This window comes from Paralichthys olivaceus, chromosome 21 (genome assembly GCF_024713975.1).
Source record: "Paralichthys olivaceus isolate ysfri-2021 chromosome 21, ASM2471397v2, whole genome shotgun sequence".
Lineage (NCBI taxonomy): Eukaryota > Metazoa > Chordata > Actinopteri > Pleuronectiformes > Paralichthyidae > Paralichthys > Paralichthys olivaceus.
In genome coordinates, this window is record NC_091113.1 from 18,127,809 (window position 1) to 18,143,522 (window position 15,714).

At 39.9% G+C, this 15,714-nt stretch overlaps 1 protein-coding gene across 1 annotated transcript; it reads left to right on the forward strand.

Moving 5' to 3' along the window:
* Positions 1-5,895: 5,895 nt before the first annotated feature.
* On the forward strand, positions 5,896-8,829 carry LOC138406156 (homeodomain-interacting protein kinase 3-like). Its single transcript, XM_069517991.1, has 8 exons — positions 5,896-5,975; positions 6,090-6,478; positions 6,781-6,962; positions 7,049-7,172; positions 7,411-7,509; positions 7,732-7,913; positions 8,009-8,224; positions 8,365-8,829. Exons 2-8 carry the CDS (start codon positions 6,113-6,115, stop codon positions 8,477-8,479), a joined length of 1,284 nt encoding a protein of 427 aa, XP_069374092.1. The 5' UTR covers positions 5,896-5,975; positions 6,090-6,112; the 3' UTR covers positions 8,480-8,829.
* The last annotated feature ends 6,885 nt before the right edge of the window (positions 8,830-15,714 follow it).

The following is a 15,714-nucleotide window of genomic DNA, read 5'->3' on the forward strand; positions in this document are numbered from 1 at the left end:
GAGAGGAATAGAGCCAAAACAAGTGGTTCAATAACCACAGATGGAGCCAATGCTATGATAGGGAGAGAGAAAGGAGCTGTAGCAAACTCATAGTTTACCATTACATCATTCATCAATCTGTCCTCTGCGCCTCCCCGTCTGATGAACATGCTGAGGTGATGAATACAGTGATGAAAATGATCAGTTTTCTCAGGGCATCCCCTTCCTACCAGCATCGAAGGGAATTCCTCAGAGAAGTTGATGCCAATGCTGATGATCTTTTGCGGCACAACAATGTGAGATGGCTCAGCAAAGGCAGGATGTTGGAGCGCTTTTGGTCCATCAGAAGGGAAGTAGCAGCTTTCTTAGCAGAGCTAAGAAGTCAGAAGGCAACACAGTTTTCCCTCTTTTTAAAAGATGAGAAAAAGATAATGTGGCCTTTTTGATTGATATCACATCACATTTGAATGAACTGAATCTGAAGCTACAGGGCAAGGACAATTCAGTTTGTGAACTGATGACAGCTGTCCGCTCCTTTCAGAGGAAACTTGAGGTGTTCAAGGAAGAGCTGCAGGGAGACTGTGCACACTTCCCAGTAGTGCAGGGACAGGTTCAGGGACAGAGAGATGTGTCTCATTTTGTTGACTTTATTGATAAGCTGATTGTAAACTTCAGCAACCGTGACAGCTTTAGCTTTGGACAGCAGCTCACCATGTTCATTCAGAACCCATGTCTCATCACAGATGTCAGGGGGTTCTCAAAAGAAGTCACACTGCACTTAAATTGGGTAAATGCTGGGCCTCTTCAGATACAATTGGTTGATCTCCAAGCAGATGTGGCCCTGAAAGAGCAGTTTGTAAGAACTGACCTTTCCACTTTCTGGCTCCAAATGGTCTCTGAGACAGCCTTCTTAGGTCTGAGGAAAGTAGCCCTGTGCATTTTGACCATGTTTGGCTCCATATACAACTGCGAGGCAGCTTTCTCCACAATGAACGTATTAAAACTAAATATCGTTCAAGGCTCACCAATGAGCACCTCCACATTTGCATGAGGCAATGGCCCTGACTCCCTTCAAGCCGAGATTTAAAATCCTGGAAGGACAAGCTAGAGCTCAATTCTCTCACTGAGCAAAAAAGTGGGGGAGTGGGATGTAAGAGGGGAAGAAAGTGATTTTAGAACTGTTCAATTGTTAAGATGTTTTTAGATTTATTATCTGTAAAATTGGTTGAGACTTGAGACTGAAGCTTGTGCTCCCTTTATTTATTTTTTCTTATTTTGAAGTGCAGCCAACTTTTTTGCAATCATACATAAATGTTCAGTTCTATTTTACATGACGATAAATATTGTCAAAAGGTATTTGAATCGTACTGAATTAGTTTGATTTGACAGTCAGGTATTGAATGTTTGCAGATGTTGATACAACTACTAGGCTACTTAAATATATATCACACTAAATAGTTAGACATTATGATCTTCCAGACTTTTGCTTCAAGACATTTTCTCTAACTCTCTTTAAATTGTAATTGAATACCCCTGCTCTAAACCCACAACTTGTATATTAGATCCAAATCCTACAAAATTACTTAAAGATTCTACCCCTTATTAATATTACTTTACTGAATATAATCAATCTATTGTTATCATCAGGATATGTACCACAGTCCTTTAAGCTAGCAGTAATCAAACCCCTTCTCAAAAAACCCACCCTGGAACTGACGGTTTAGCCAACTAGAGACCAATATCCAACCTCCCCTTCCTGTCTAAAATCCTTGAGAAGGTAGTAGCCAATCAGCTGTGTGAGTTTCTCCAGGAAAGTAATGTATATGAAGACTTTCAGTCGGGGTTTAGAGCTCATCACAGCACAGAGACAGCCTTGACAATTCACTAATGACCTTCTAATAGCTTCAGATCAAGGGTTTGTGTCTATCCTTGTACTGTTAGATCTTAGTGCAGCATTCGACACTATTGATCATCACATTCTATAACAGAGATTAGAACAGTTAATTGGCATTAAAGGAACCGCCCTAACTGGTTTAAATCCTATTTTTCAGATCGATTCCAATTTCTGCAAATTAATGATGAGCCATCTATGCGCACCAAAGTTAACCACGGTGTTCCACAGGGTTCTGTGCTCGGCCCAATTTTTATTATATATGCTTCCACTAGGAAACAATATCAGGACACACTGTAAATTTCCACTGCTATGTGGATGACACCCAGTTATACTTATCAATAAAACCAGAACAGTGTAATCAATTAACTAAACTTCAAGCATGTTTCAAAGACATAACAACATGGATGACCCGCAATTTTCTCTTATTAAACTCAGATAAAAAGAGGTTCTAATACTTGGCCCTAAACACCTTAGAGATACATTATCTAATGATATAGCTGCTTCACATCAATACATATTACTGACTTGACATCTTCCTCAAATCACTCGCAGATCCAGGTCCACAACTCCCGCCACATCGTGGATTATGATGGTGGATTGCGAATCAGAAATTGTGATCATAATGGCGGATCCTATATCGTGCTGGCATCTGATGGACCATGATTAAGGTGGCAGGCGATGGTGGATCATGACTACAACAACACTGCTTGATATACAATATGTCTCCTCAGATACTCGACCATTACTGACAATAATTCCTCAATTAATTTACCTTTTATCATGCTAAAAACTATTTATTCTAACCAACGCTGTAATTACTCTACTATTTATCTGACGTTCTCCCTTACACGTGGCATCTATTGCATTTATGTCTGTCCTGGGAGAGAGATCCCACACATGTGGGTCTCTCTGAAGTTTCTGCATAATTTTTTTTCCCTGTTAAAAGGGTTTTTGGTAGTTTTTCCTTACTCTTGTCTCGGGTTAAGGGCAGAGGATGTCACAGCTTGTTAAAGCCCTATGAGACAAATTGTGATTTATGAATATGGGCTATACAAATAAAATTTGATTGATTGATTGATAAACAGATGAGACAAGAAGTTTTGCCAGGGTAGTCATTGCAATGACATTGTTGAGATCTTAAATAAACCAGTGCTATTGTTTACAGTTACTAAAGTGACAAACCTATAATATCCAAATAACATGTATGCTAATGCAAGTGAATCAATGACATTTGAAATTGGAAAGATTGGATGCCCTGCATTATTTCATGAATGAATCAAACGCACAGTTTCAGGCTGCTAGCAGTGGTCGTGTGGTGTGAGTCACCTGACGATCGGCTGATATAACCAGGAACAGAAAACTAAAGTAGAAAAAAGTGACTCATGGAGCATCACATTCCACAAATGTCTATTCATTATGAACCATTTCATAGTAGATAGACCAAAAAGACCATCTCTTTTCAAACAGGTTGACAAGTTCCCCCTCATTTTGTGAGTTAGATATTTCATTTGATATATTTGTTGAACCGTGTCTCTCCATTTCTCTGCTTGGGGACATGTTTTCTGGAGCCAATTTCTTGTTATTTGTGTAAGTGCTGATATTCGCAGTATCCTTAACAAGTATTTATTATGTTGGTTTTGTATTTTGTCTTCCATTTTGACAAGCAGCAAAAGGTCTGCTTTCAGTTGGATCACCCCTTTTAGAATAATACTGATTTCCTCCCCAATTTTATTCCAGAATAATTGTACCGATTGGCAAAACCAAAAAATATGCTTTAAATTGGCATAGGATCCGGCACACTCCCTCCCTCCAAAATTATATTTTGTTTGCTGTGTCGGAGTAATAAAGTAGCATGTTTGTATTCTTCATACATATTCTCTCCAGTAAGCAAGTACTTTAGTTGTATGTACATTACGATTAATTTCCTTCCAACTTACCCCAGATATAAAATTCTTCCCATTTTAGTTTTGGATGAATATATATATATATGTATATGTATATATACATGTATATATGATTGTTGTGATGCATTACTGGGTGACACATTTATGTATTGTGCATAAACATTTCTGTCATTCTAGGTTAAGTGTCATGGGTGAGATGCATGTGGTGATGTCACGACAAATAAACTAAACAACAATATATTACCAGGAACAGAAGAATTGATCCCATCTGCATGCCAAAGTGTCCTTGGGCAAGATACTATTGCCCCTCATAGAAAAAGTGCCACCCATAGATGCACTGTATGAATGTGTGTGTGAATGTGAATTTTAGCACTATAAATAGACGTTGTGTTGTGTGTCACATTTGTGTTGTTTAGCCAAATGCAACCAACAAACAACTCTTCTCAGAAGGGGGAATGGGGAATATATCATCATACTATGTATAGAAAAATGTTTACTGTCCAATTGCAAGTATTCAGTTATTTGTATCCATCCTCAAATTTGATCAGGGCTAAAGAAACTCCTCTGAATGAACTGTTCAGGATCAGATATGCAGCTCAATTCTGTACAATCTGAATCTTCTGTAGACTTTAAAAAAAAAGTTTTGCTGCAATAGTGGCAGTAGCCCACAACATACACAGCCTTCTATGAAAAATTGGATGCTTTTCTTATTTCAACGATTCTTTAAAGAAAGAGATCATTTCAATGCAATATAAAGCTGTGCCAGGGGAGGCACAGACAGCAGTGCTGGGCCTGCTGCCAATGGCAAAAAGAGGTCCTGGGCAGACTTGAGTTGACACTGGAGGATCGTTGCCGGAGGTTCCGGGACGCCAGGCTGAGGGCTACGGACCACCTGTTCGCATATGCTCAGCATCGACTTGGTGGCTGCAGCCAGGGTGCTCCGCTGCTGAGGACAAGATGCTGAAGAAGGTGGTGTTGGAGCAGTTTGTGGAGGGACTCCCGGACCGGACCTTGGCGTGGGTATGGTACCACCGGCCTGCGACGCTGGAGGCGGCAATCACCGGCGGAGGACCACCTCGCAATGAACCATCCATTCATTTTCCCCACAGGTCCCAGCCGCTACAAACACCACTCCTAACCCACCAATGACTCCTCAAATGCCTGGGCAGGAGTGTTGGAGGTGTGGGCAGCTCGGGCACTTCCACTTCCTCATGGAGGTGGGGCAGGTGATTCAAGTTGTTGGCCCTTCAACACCCTCCCCCGGTTCAGGAGTGACAAACCGAGTCCCGGTAAGGATTCAGGGGGACGTACATCAGGCTATGGTAGATCCTACCTGCATGCAGTCAATGATTCACTAGAACCTGGTTCGACCCGGGGCTTTGGTGGGGGCGTGTTGGGTGAAAATTAAGTGTATGCACGGGGATATTCACTAATACCCGGTGGTGAAAGCGGAAATTAGACATCAGGGAAAAACATTGACCTGGGTTTCATTCAGTAATAGGACAGTGTGCGGGGGTGGATTCACCACAGTCAGGGACATATGACATGTGTGCTTCGCTCAGTGGTGATACAAGGTTGTTCGACACTGCAGACAGGGAGGGGGAATTTAGGTACCTTTGGAGTTGTGCTGCTGGTGAAGGGGAGCCAGACTCAGACAATTCACACCAGGAGAAAAAGTACTTTTGCTCCCCTCTTCCAGATCAAAATAACTCACCAAGTGGCAAGGACCCTAGGCAATATTAAACTGCAGCACTCAGAGCTGTACCTAATAAAGTGGTAACTAGGTGTGTAAACTGACTATATCAGAAGTGCATCTTTCACTGTATAAATATATAAAACACACCTTGATTGGCAGAGTTTATGTGGAGCCTTGTGTTATTTGATTCTGAAACAACTCAGGATCTTCTTTGTTTGGTTTATTTGCGCATGGCAACTTTTGTCAAGGTGAATAACAGCCAACTTCTGTTTTAGTCATGATGTTTAATAAAGATTTATTAAAAAATATTAAAGACCAAAAAAAAAGAAATATTTAAGACAACAAATATACAGGCAAAATTAGATCAAAGTCAAAAATGTGCAACAAAGCAATATGCTAATAACAGATAAAAGGATAAAAGGATAGTTATAGTGATAGGTAGAAACACACAACACTTATTGAATTCAGCAGATTAAGTGTGTTACAATACAATAATTACAAGGTATGTTGTTATGATTTGAGTTTGGTGGGAGAAAAAAAAACATACATGTGAAATGTCTGTGTAAGCGCACAAGTGTCCTTGTGTCTAATTCCTTCTTTTCTATTCTCCCAACAGGTCACCAGAAATATTCCGTCAGCATGTTTAAAATCGAAGTAGGGGACTGGATCTCCTCCCCCACTACACAGTACAAGGTGCAGAAGTACCTTGGCTCTGGCACCTTTGGACTTGTCACCCAATGCAGGGATATGATCACCGATGAAATGGTGGCTCTGAAAATGATTAAAAATTCGATTGAGTCTGCGAAGATAGAGGCGGCCACCCTTCAAACCATGAAGGAGCTCCACTCAGACAAATTCAACATTGTCCAACTGAAAGATTCCTTCAGCTACAAGGACCATTACTGGCTGGTGTTTGAGAACCTGGATATAGATCTGCACAAATTCATGGAGATCAGCCCGGGTAAACATCTGGAGCTGAAGCAGATTCGCCCCATTCTGCAGCAGGTTTGTTTTTTAAACTAAAGTTCTTACACTAACTGCTTTGACAGGTGAAGGGTGTGCATGTTTTTGTCAAAGTCCCTTCTCTCAAACTGCAAGATTATTTGTTTCAGTAATAACTAATGAAAGATGTTTGCACTATGTTGAGTTAAATAATGTCCTTAAAGACAAGAGATGGGGATACATGGAAACTTTCTTTTTTTTCCCGCAGATGTTTCTGTTTTTGCCGTCATCAATGAACTTGTGTTTTTATTGATTGATGAGATGAACTCTTGAGCTCATGATGATAATGTTTTTCGTGATTTCAGCTGGCTACATCCTTGGAATTCCTGAAAAGGGCCAAGTTCGTTCATGCAGATTTGAAGCCACATAACATAATGATGGTGGATCACGTCGGGCAGCCACTGAAAGTTAGAGTCATTGACTTTGGTTTGGCATGCAACAAACCCGAGGAGAAGACAGGTTGCGTCCTCCAGTCCTTGATATACAGGTATGTGAACGACAGCACATCTGTATACCTGGGACAGCTGTGTTTGCTGTAATGAATTAGATGTTTGTTTTTCTTCTTCTTCTAAGATCTCCTGAGATCATACGGAGAGTTCCTTTCAATGAGGCTATCGACGTATGGTCTCTAGGCTGCACTGCTGCAGAGTTGTTGATAGGCGAACCCTTGTTCAACGCCTGGGATGAGTTTGAATTGGTCAGTCTAAAATGTACAGGACTGAAAATACTACAAACATTTCTACTATTTTTAAATCCACACACTGGATTAGAACAGTAATAAAGATTCCAGCAGAAGTTCACTGATTTCTACTATTTTACTTAGACAATCTAGAGACACTTCATCCAAATGTCTCAGTAATAGAAGTGCACCTGATCAACAATGAGTTTGCAAACTTGACGTTAACTAACTCTCACAACATGTGTTTTCCACACAGGAGAACCTAATTAGGATCATAATTGGAACGCAGCTGAATGAACAAGACTTCAAATCAAACAGTTTCTTGCTAAAGAAATGGATGAAAAAGAGATTTATGGTAAGAAATTAGTTTACCATCACGTAGCTGTGTTTACAGCTCACTAATTATGGAGTTTGTCCTTCAGTCTGTGTTTTTCCACTGTGCCATCCACTGCCTTTGGATCCAACTATTCATTTCAGTCAATAGTTTCAATTCTCGCTTGTGATCAACAAGCTGGATGAATTTATAACAGCACAACACATCTTTAACAAACCATGTTTTTCTCTCATCTTGTTACAGATGGTTCCTCGGCTGTGGGGAGATGACGACAAAGCTGAACTATGTGACTTGGAGTGCTTTATCGACCTCCTGAAAATGATGCTGGCGGTGAATCCGAATTCCAGGATTACCCCCACAGAAATTCTCCGGCATCCGTTCATTACGATGAGCCACTTTGAGGGTCCATTCAAAAATAGCTCCTAGTAAGTGTGTGCTTAGATGTTCTGTGTACGTCTGTGCTGATACAGGTAAAACACATATGAGATATAAGGGACATTAAGCTTCATTTGTCTTCCAGTGTGAAGTCATGCAAGGATCTGATGGACATCTGCAAGGATGATGAAGGACACGGAGATCAGCTAATCCAGCAAAGGTCCCTGAACAAGGACTCTTCCAGCAGCCTGGTCGAGGAGGGCAGCCATGCTGGGATGACACATGAGAAGAACTCCTTCTTGCTGACCGCCACCATCACTCAGGCGAAAAAAAGGAAAATGAATAAAGAGTGTGGCAACAGGTGGGTGAAATATCTCCCTGTCTTGATCATTTGAAATCGTAGAAGTATAGTTTGACATTTTGGTAAATATTATTGTTTTTAAAATGTCAAAGTTGTGCTTTAAGATCAAGAGTTTAACTATTTTTTTATCCACATCATAGGCCAGAGGACTCCCAAGCCAAGAAAAGAAGGACTGAACAGCTGTCGGTCACTCAAAAAGAAAAAAAGTGGGCAAACAGGCTCAGTAAAGTCCCAGAGCAAGAGAAAGAGGGATGATCCCACATCCAATGGTGACCTCTTAAAAAGGAAGAGAGACATGAGCCTCAATAAAGAGCTGACAGACTGTGTCAGAGATAAGTGGGAAGCTGCCCCCTCAAACTCAACCCCGGTTCATTCCCTGAAGAAGAGGAAGAGGGAGGAACAGGAGGAGCCAGTGTTGGAGGAAACCTTCCCAAGGAAGAGGGGGAGGGTAGCCAGGCAAAATAAGTTTAAAGAAGTTCTGATGGACTAAAAACTAAAGACATCAAAATGTATGTATTTTATCTGCCCCGACAAAATCGATGAATATATTTTGTAACATGCCCTAATTCACTTTTTTTGATTAAGAATTAAAACCTTTGAAAAAAAAGTTTTCAAAATTTCTCTGAAGAGTCATGATTAAACTTCGGACGGGTTGTATTTATAAAGGGAGCAGTAAGCGCTTTAGAGGCTGCAGACACATTTACCTTCATGTTTGGTTCCTGTTTATCTCCATTAAGGTAGAAACATGCTAATGTGTGAAATACATGAGAATAAGCTGCTTGAGCTCTCGGCCACCAAACAATACTATACAATCAGAAAACAAACCTTCCAGAACCAGGCTGCTTGAGCTCTATTTTGAAAAGCACATCAGTCTGTCAAGCTGCCTTCAAGCCAAATATGCTCAACACATTTTAATAAATCCATGAGGACCGGTAGTAGTGGGCTCGCAAGCTAACAAGGTTCCCATGATCTGTAATACATTAATCGTAACAATAGCAAGTGTAAACCTTGGCTGATAAGATTGGGTCATCTAATTCAGATTTCATGCCTAACATCCCCTCCCTCTGTTTTTTATTGCTCAAATTCTGGGCACACTACTACTATGCTGAATTTTTTCCCCTGAATTAATTTTTTTGACACAGATGTAGGCTTTTCTGCTCATCTAATATCTGTTGGTCAGATAAGCATGAACACAATAATCAGAATTACAGCCAGTCATGCATTCTTAATGTGAAATGATATGATATTCAGCAGTAAATGTATGTATGGAAGGCTTAAAACAAACACAAAACAAAGACAGTGTGACTTTTGAGTGTGTTACTCACTATTTTGATTTTGCTATTTGGCTTGATGTGATCGGCATTGATGAATCTGCCCCGTCTTGTATCATCAGTCCCATCAACACTTCATAGTTAAATTTAATTTAATTTTTTTAAGTTTATGAATTATCTATAATTAGAAGATATAATTTTTAATTTTTCTTACCAGAAAGTATTTCTGTTAAAGGAGTAAAAATACAGAAATTTTGCATCTGCATCTGAGTACTGTTTGAACTGATTCTGTTCTTCCAAGCCAGTGATGTGTCTTCCAATATACTCGAGTAAAAATTCTCCAGGCTCAATGTCTTCAGTGGCAATCACTCCATAGCCTGATAAAAAATATTATAAAACAAAATTAATTCATTATATATATTTGTATAAATTGTATTGTATAATTATGATACAAGTTTAATAACTGCCATGACATACCATGAACAACCAACACTAACTGACTCAGCAATTGTAACACTTGATGATGATATACATGGTCATTTTAAGAGTTTGGATTAAGAAAAGGCTTTCTCTGAGAACAATTACTGTATCTACATCTGTACACTTGCACATCATAAGTTCATTTCCTATGTGTAATGGCAGTAAGCATTCATCATTTAAAAGAGAAGAAGATCAAGTTTGCCATTCGTATATCTAAACACAGATTTTAAATTGGGGAAAGCATGGCAGCAAGCTTAGATAAACATGGAGACTGGAAGCAGTGGGAAACAGATAACTTTGCTCAGCCCACAGCTATAAAACGCCTCGGCCATAAGAGCAATCATGTTTCTGCTTTGCTTTATCAGCCTGCTGGCTTTGATTAAGCATACAAATATCAGAATGGCATTAATTTTTGAATCTAACCCCTGGCAAGTAAGCAAAGAAGTATATTCACCAAAAGGTCAAACTACGCCTTGAAATAATTTTAAAATAGTTATACCTAGAAGGGTTTATTGGTAATTTTTCCTTACTCTTGATGGTTAAGGGCAGAGGATTTCACACCTTGTTAAAGCCCTATGAGACAAATTGTGATTGGTGAATATGGGCTATACAAATAAAATGTGATTGATTGACTGATTGATATAATGGTATGCTTGTAAAAATACACAATTTCCTGTATTAGAAATTATTGGCAAAGCCACTGATGTTCTAAAGAATCTCACATTCTAATCTCAAAACATACCTTTCTCCTTATTGATGAATTTCTTGTGAAAAGTTTCTTTATCTTTCCCAGATGCAATGAAGTGCAGGGCTTCCTTTTTGGGACAAACTCTTCTGGGTCTCACTTTTCTCTAAAATATTTTAGAATGCATAATGAATATATATATATAATGACAAATGAAAAGCATGATTCTTTCACTTTGTCAAAGAATATGATGCTGTCAGTAATTTTACGACATAGTTTTAGTTATTATTTTAATTAATGGATCCATACATGGTGAATGGTGAAAAATGTGGAACTTACCTCTCACTTTCCCCTCAGTGCTGTAGATACAAATAAATTAAGTCAATTTAAAATGTTAGGACAATCATTTTTGTCATTAAGTTCAGTAAAAACAGTACAGAAATGTCAAGGTGGGTTTTCGACCAAACAATTGCAAATTCGTCAACTCTTCCAAAAGTCAACAAAGACAACTGTGAACTGTCTGAGGAGACAGAATATACACAAAACCCTGAGTAGCAATCTGGACAGTGATTGGTTCATTAACTGCTTACTAATGCTAGCACAGTAATGCAACTTTTCTCTGGCAATGCAACTGGTTACAATTGTTGTCTTTTTCTGACATTATGAATACATCCATGCAGGAGTGTGAGTGTCGCCGCATACCATTTAACAAGGGACTTCAATGCCCATTTCCTTCCCACTATTGTTTAAATCACCTGAAACATTTGTGTCACAAAAGCAAAGACGACAAGTTGTCGTTAAACCATTCATTTTAATCTCGATGTATACCAGAGAAGATTGACAGGTGGCTGCTGGGGTGATGGAGGGGCTGAAGCAACTGGCAGCGCTACTGCAGCAGCAATGCAAGCAAAGGGGTTGATGGGAAATTTCTCTCTGCTAAAATAGGCGGCTTAATAAGTCTTGTTCAACTTCCAAAGGACATAAGGACAACTCAAATTTCCAACTCAATCACTTTTATTTTGTCTTTGTCAGTTGATTGGTCTGTTCTTAAATTAGGCGGTAAACCTTTAAAACAGAGAAACAAAGTTAACAAGGTAATTTAACATTTTAAATTAACATGCTTTTTAAAATGGAATAAAGAAAAATCTAATTTCATGAATTTTCCACATTTCCCAAAAGTTTTAACATTTAGCAGAATTTACAATTTTTAACTTTGTTATTATCCTTTTGTATCTCATACTTTTAACTTTTCAAACTCAAAATGAAATATTTCTTAGCTCAAACTCATTCAACACAAAATCAATTAAGTCAATGCTGCAATGTGTTCCTAAACCAATCTACACAGCAGTTAAACATAAACTTGAACATATTAAGCAGCATTGCAAACACCAGGAAAGTAAATAAAACATTTCACCGACCATTGGTGTCTTTGGACTGAACCTATGAGTGAACTTGGAGCTTCTTCTCTCTGAATGACTGAGAACCCCCATTCCTTCTCAGGTGCTCCAAATCAGTGACAATGATTCATCAGGTGACTAGCAGCCGGTTTGCTGCTACTGATGCACTCTGGGAAGTATAGTTCTTTGAGATCCTATTTCTGAGATTCAGCTCAACATTAAGGTGGGTGTGTAAAATAGATGATTGCGTAGAATGAGGTGTGTCACATGATTGAAGCAGTGCCGCTCAAGTTGGCTGCCTGAACTAGCTCACAGGTTTCACTCCATTTCAGTCAGACAACTCACATTCAAATGTTTATTGCAGGAGCTCTTGCCTTGTGTCATCACCCCCTCGACCACCCGCAGCCCCCACAAAACACTCATCACCCCGCGCCGGAGCCTGACGCACGAGGCAGCGCGGAGACCAGAGTTTATTTATTTTAGTTCATTTTTAAAAAATATATAATTAATTAATTTATATGTACAAACATCACAACTAGACATAATGTGAGCGTTAAAGACAAAATATATACAGTAAAATAATGTATAGTTCCTTGAGTCTTAATCTTAATGTCCATGGCTCTTGTAAATTGTTGTCCTACAGTTCTGAGGCTGCATGTTCCATGATTTTCAGCTATGAAATCCTTTAACCATTATTTCGTTTTTTATAAACAGAAACAATTAGGTTTCTCAGTTTCTAGTTCATAAGTGTACGGTTTTATTAAGCTAGCTACATTAACCTAATAACTCCCACCGTATAGGGTGTTCTAAACTGATGAAACAGTGTCTCACTCAAGCTCGGACATCCGTTTACTGTCTTTCAAGCGTTTATTAGCATTCCTATGTACACATGCTAGGCTAACTAGTACATGAACAGTAACCGTGCCGTTCGCCAGGTAATCAACTGAAATGACATAAATGAACACAAAACCACACTATTAATAACACAGACATATTATCCATTGTATAATGTGCATACATGAACATATTTATAGCATTTCAATAAGTTATAAGAAAAGTGCATGCATCTCACCAGCTCAGCTTCACCAGTTAAAACAATAGCATATAAAGAAGATCCGGTAGGTTAATACATCCGCCCCAATTAACCTACAGGGGGGTTTGCTACCACAAGAGGTCGCTATTACACAAATGTTGAATAACTTCACAATAAGTATGGTTCTTTTTGCAGATAAGATTGCCAACATTAGCAAACTGTGTGTTACTGCAGATTTAAACCATCCATTTTATTTCCCAGCAAGAATATCTGGGATACCGCTACATCTTCATTTATTATAGAAACTCAGTTTCTTGACTCCTTCCCAGCCTTTCTTACTTCTGTGCAGAGAGAATGACTCCTGGTAAACAACAAAACTTTAACAACCTGAGAACATGAAGCAATATATATGGTTTTCTTAGCAGAGGTCATGGCCTGTTGGAGATATATTATTTTTGATATATGCATATTTACTTATATGTATATCTGCATAAACATATAGATATTATATTCATATAATTTAATTTTTCCAGGATAACGAAACAGATTAGAATTTGCTAGAATTTGATTCCTATGGGAATCATGAATTGTTGCTGCAGGAGACAGGCGCCTCGAACCCATGGCTGGAGCTGGGACTACAGCTCCCATAATCCCGAGGGAGGGATGTCACCAGGAAGTAGTTAAACACGAGCCGGTGTTCCAGTTTAACTGGGGATCATGGCTTCTCGTGATGTTTTGTCTTTATTGCAGATGTTGCTGGTTGGTTGCAGACTCGATCGCAGATTGGTCATTTTTCACAAAGCACCTGTGTGTGAAATGAAACAAACATGACGAGTTAATACATGTCTGTCCGTATCAACATCACATTAAACAACAATATAAATCATATGGATAAAAAAATACACATCGTACAAAATTCTGGGATGAGATTCAAACCGAGCTGAAGCAGTTTGAGCTTCTGGCCGGGGGGCGATATCATTACGCCACAGACCCACTGAGATGTTCAGTGCACTTCACCTGAACCAAGCGTTTTTTTACTGTCAGGTGTATAACACAAGATGTTGTTTGAGGAAACGTCCATGTCATCTGGTGATAGTCCGAACACAGAATAAACGCTGCATACTTATTAACAGGCTTCACAAATTGATGACTATTGTTCATAGACACAGGGAGTTATGAAGAATACACACGAATGGCCAGCTCCACGAAAAGTGCTTTTTTTAACACTGGTGATCATTACAATACAAACATGTCACATGAAAACATTCCGCACATCAACAACAACATGGAAGCTTGTGCGCTGATGTCTGTGTTTGTTTTGCGTAGTTTCTGTATTGCCAAGTGTTTTTTATCTGTGTGTAACTAACAGATGATCTGTCAGAACTGTGTCAAGTGTGTTGTCAACATGACACTTGTGACAAATCTGGAAAACTAACTGAGCGTATTCATTGTCGAACAATGTGTTGTGTATTTTACTCTTCTGTCAGATGACTATGTGCTTTGTTGGAGCTGTGTCAGTGGAAGGAGTAAATAAAGTAGCCCGTGTAACTATGACAACTCTGGCAAATTATAATAATAGTGATAAATTATGATAATATAACAATTTGTATTTTGTATTTTCACGAACAATGTGGTGATACAGGCAATTGAGGACACAATATTAAAATAAGTGCAGTTTTGTGTCAGTATGATCTTCAGACAAAACCACTTAGTTGTGGGGTAGATGTGGTGATTTCTGTTTGGTGTTTTGTTGTGGTGTCTCTCCCCCTCCCCTTTTCTGTTTTCTCACTGCAGGTTGTGTGTGTGGCAAGGGGGCGTGGCTGGTTCCTGGCTGCAGCGACGAGGCGCACCTGATCTCTATCACCTCATCATCCCCACAATAAAAGCCTGGTCCTGACTCCACTCCTGTGCCAGATTATTCCGTCCCGTCCGGTATCTTCATGTGCTATCGATGTCCTCGACTCCCGTGTTCGTTTTCATGGATATCCACTAACCCTCGTATCTCCTTCCTTCTACCCAGTCTTTCCGTGCGCCTCGCTGCTCCTCCATTCATCCTCGTCTCACCCTGGATCTTCGAGCCAGCCTGCACCCTGCCACCCCAGCCTGCTCCTGTTTGTGTTCGTATAAATAAACTCTGTTAAACCGCAAACCTCCTGTCCGCGTCTGCTTTGGGGTCCAACTCAAGAACTAAGCCTAACAGAATAATCTGGCCAAAAATGGACCCCGCGGATGCGGAAAAATTCAGACTGGCTCTCTCGTCCCAAGGAACTCGTGTTGGGCAGCACGAGAGAGCCCTGAACGAGGTTATGGAGACTCTACAGAACCTTACCTCCAACGTGGCACTGATCGGTGGCCGCATGGAACAGCTCACTACTCACCTCTCCACGCTGACGACTCCGGCGCTCGCCCCCGTTCCCGCTCCAGTTCCAGCATCTCCACCAGCAGCTTCTCCGGTCGCTCTTCCCACACAGCCCCGGGAACCATTCATCCCCACACCCGCCAGGTTTGCAGGGCAGTTAGGCTCAGGTAGACAATTCCTCCATCAGTGCAGCCTCGTATTCGATCAGCAGCCGTTAACATACTCCACAGACAAGTCGCGGATTGCCTTCGTCATGAGTTTGTTG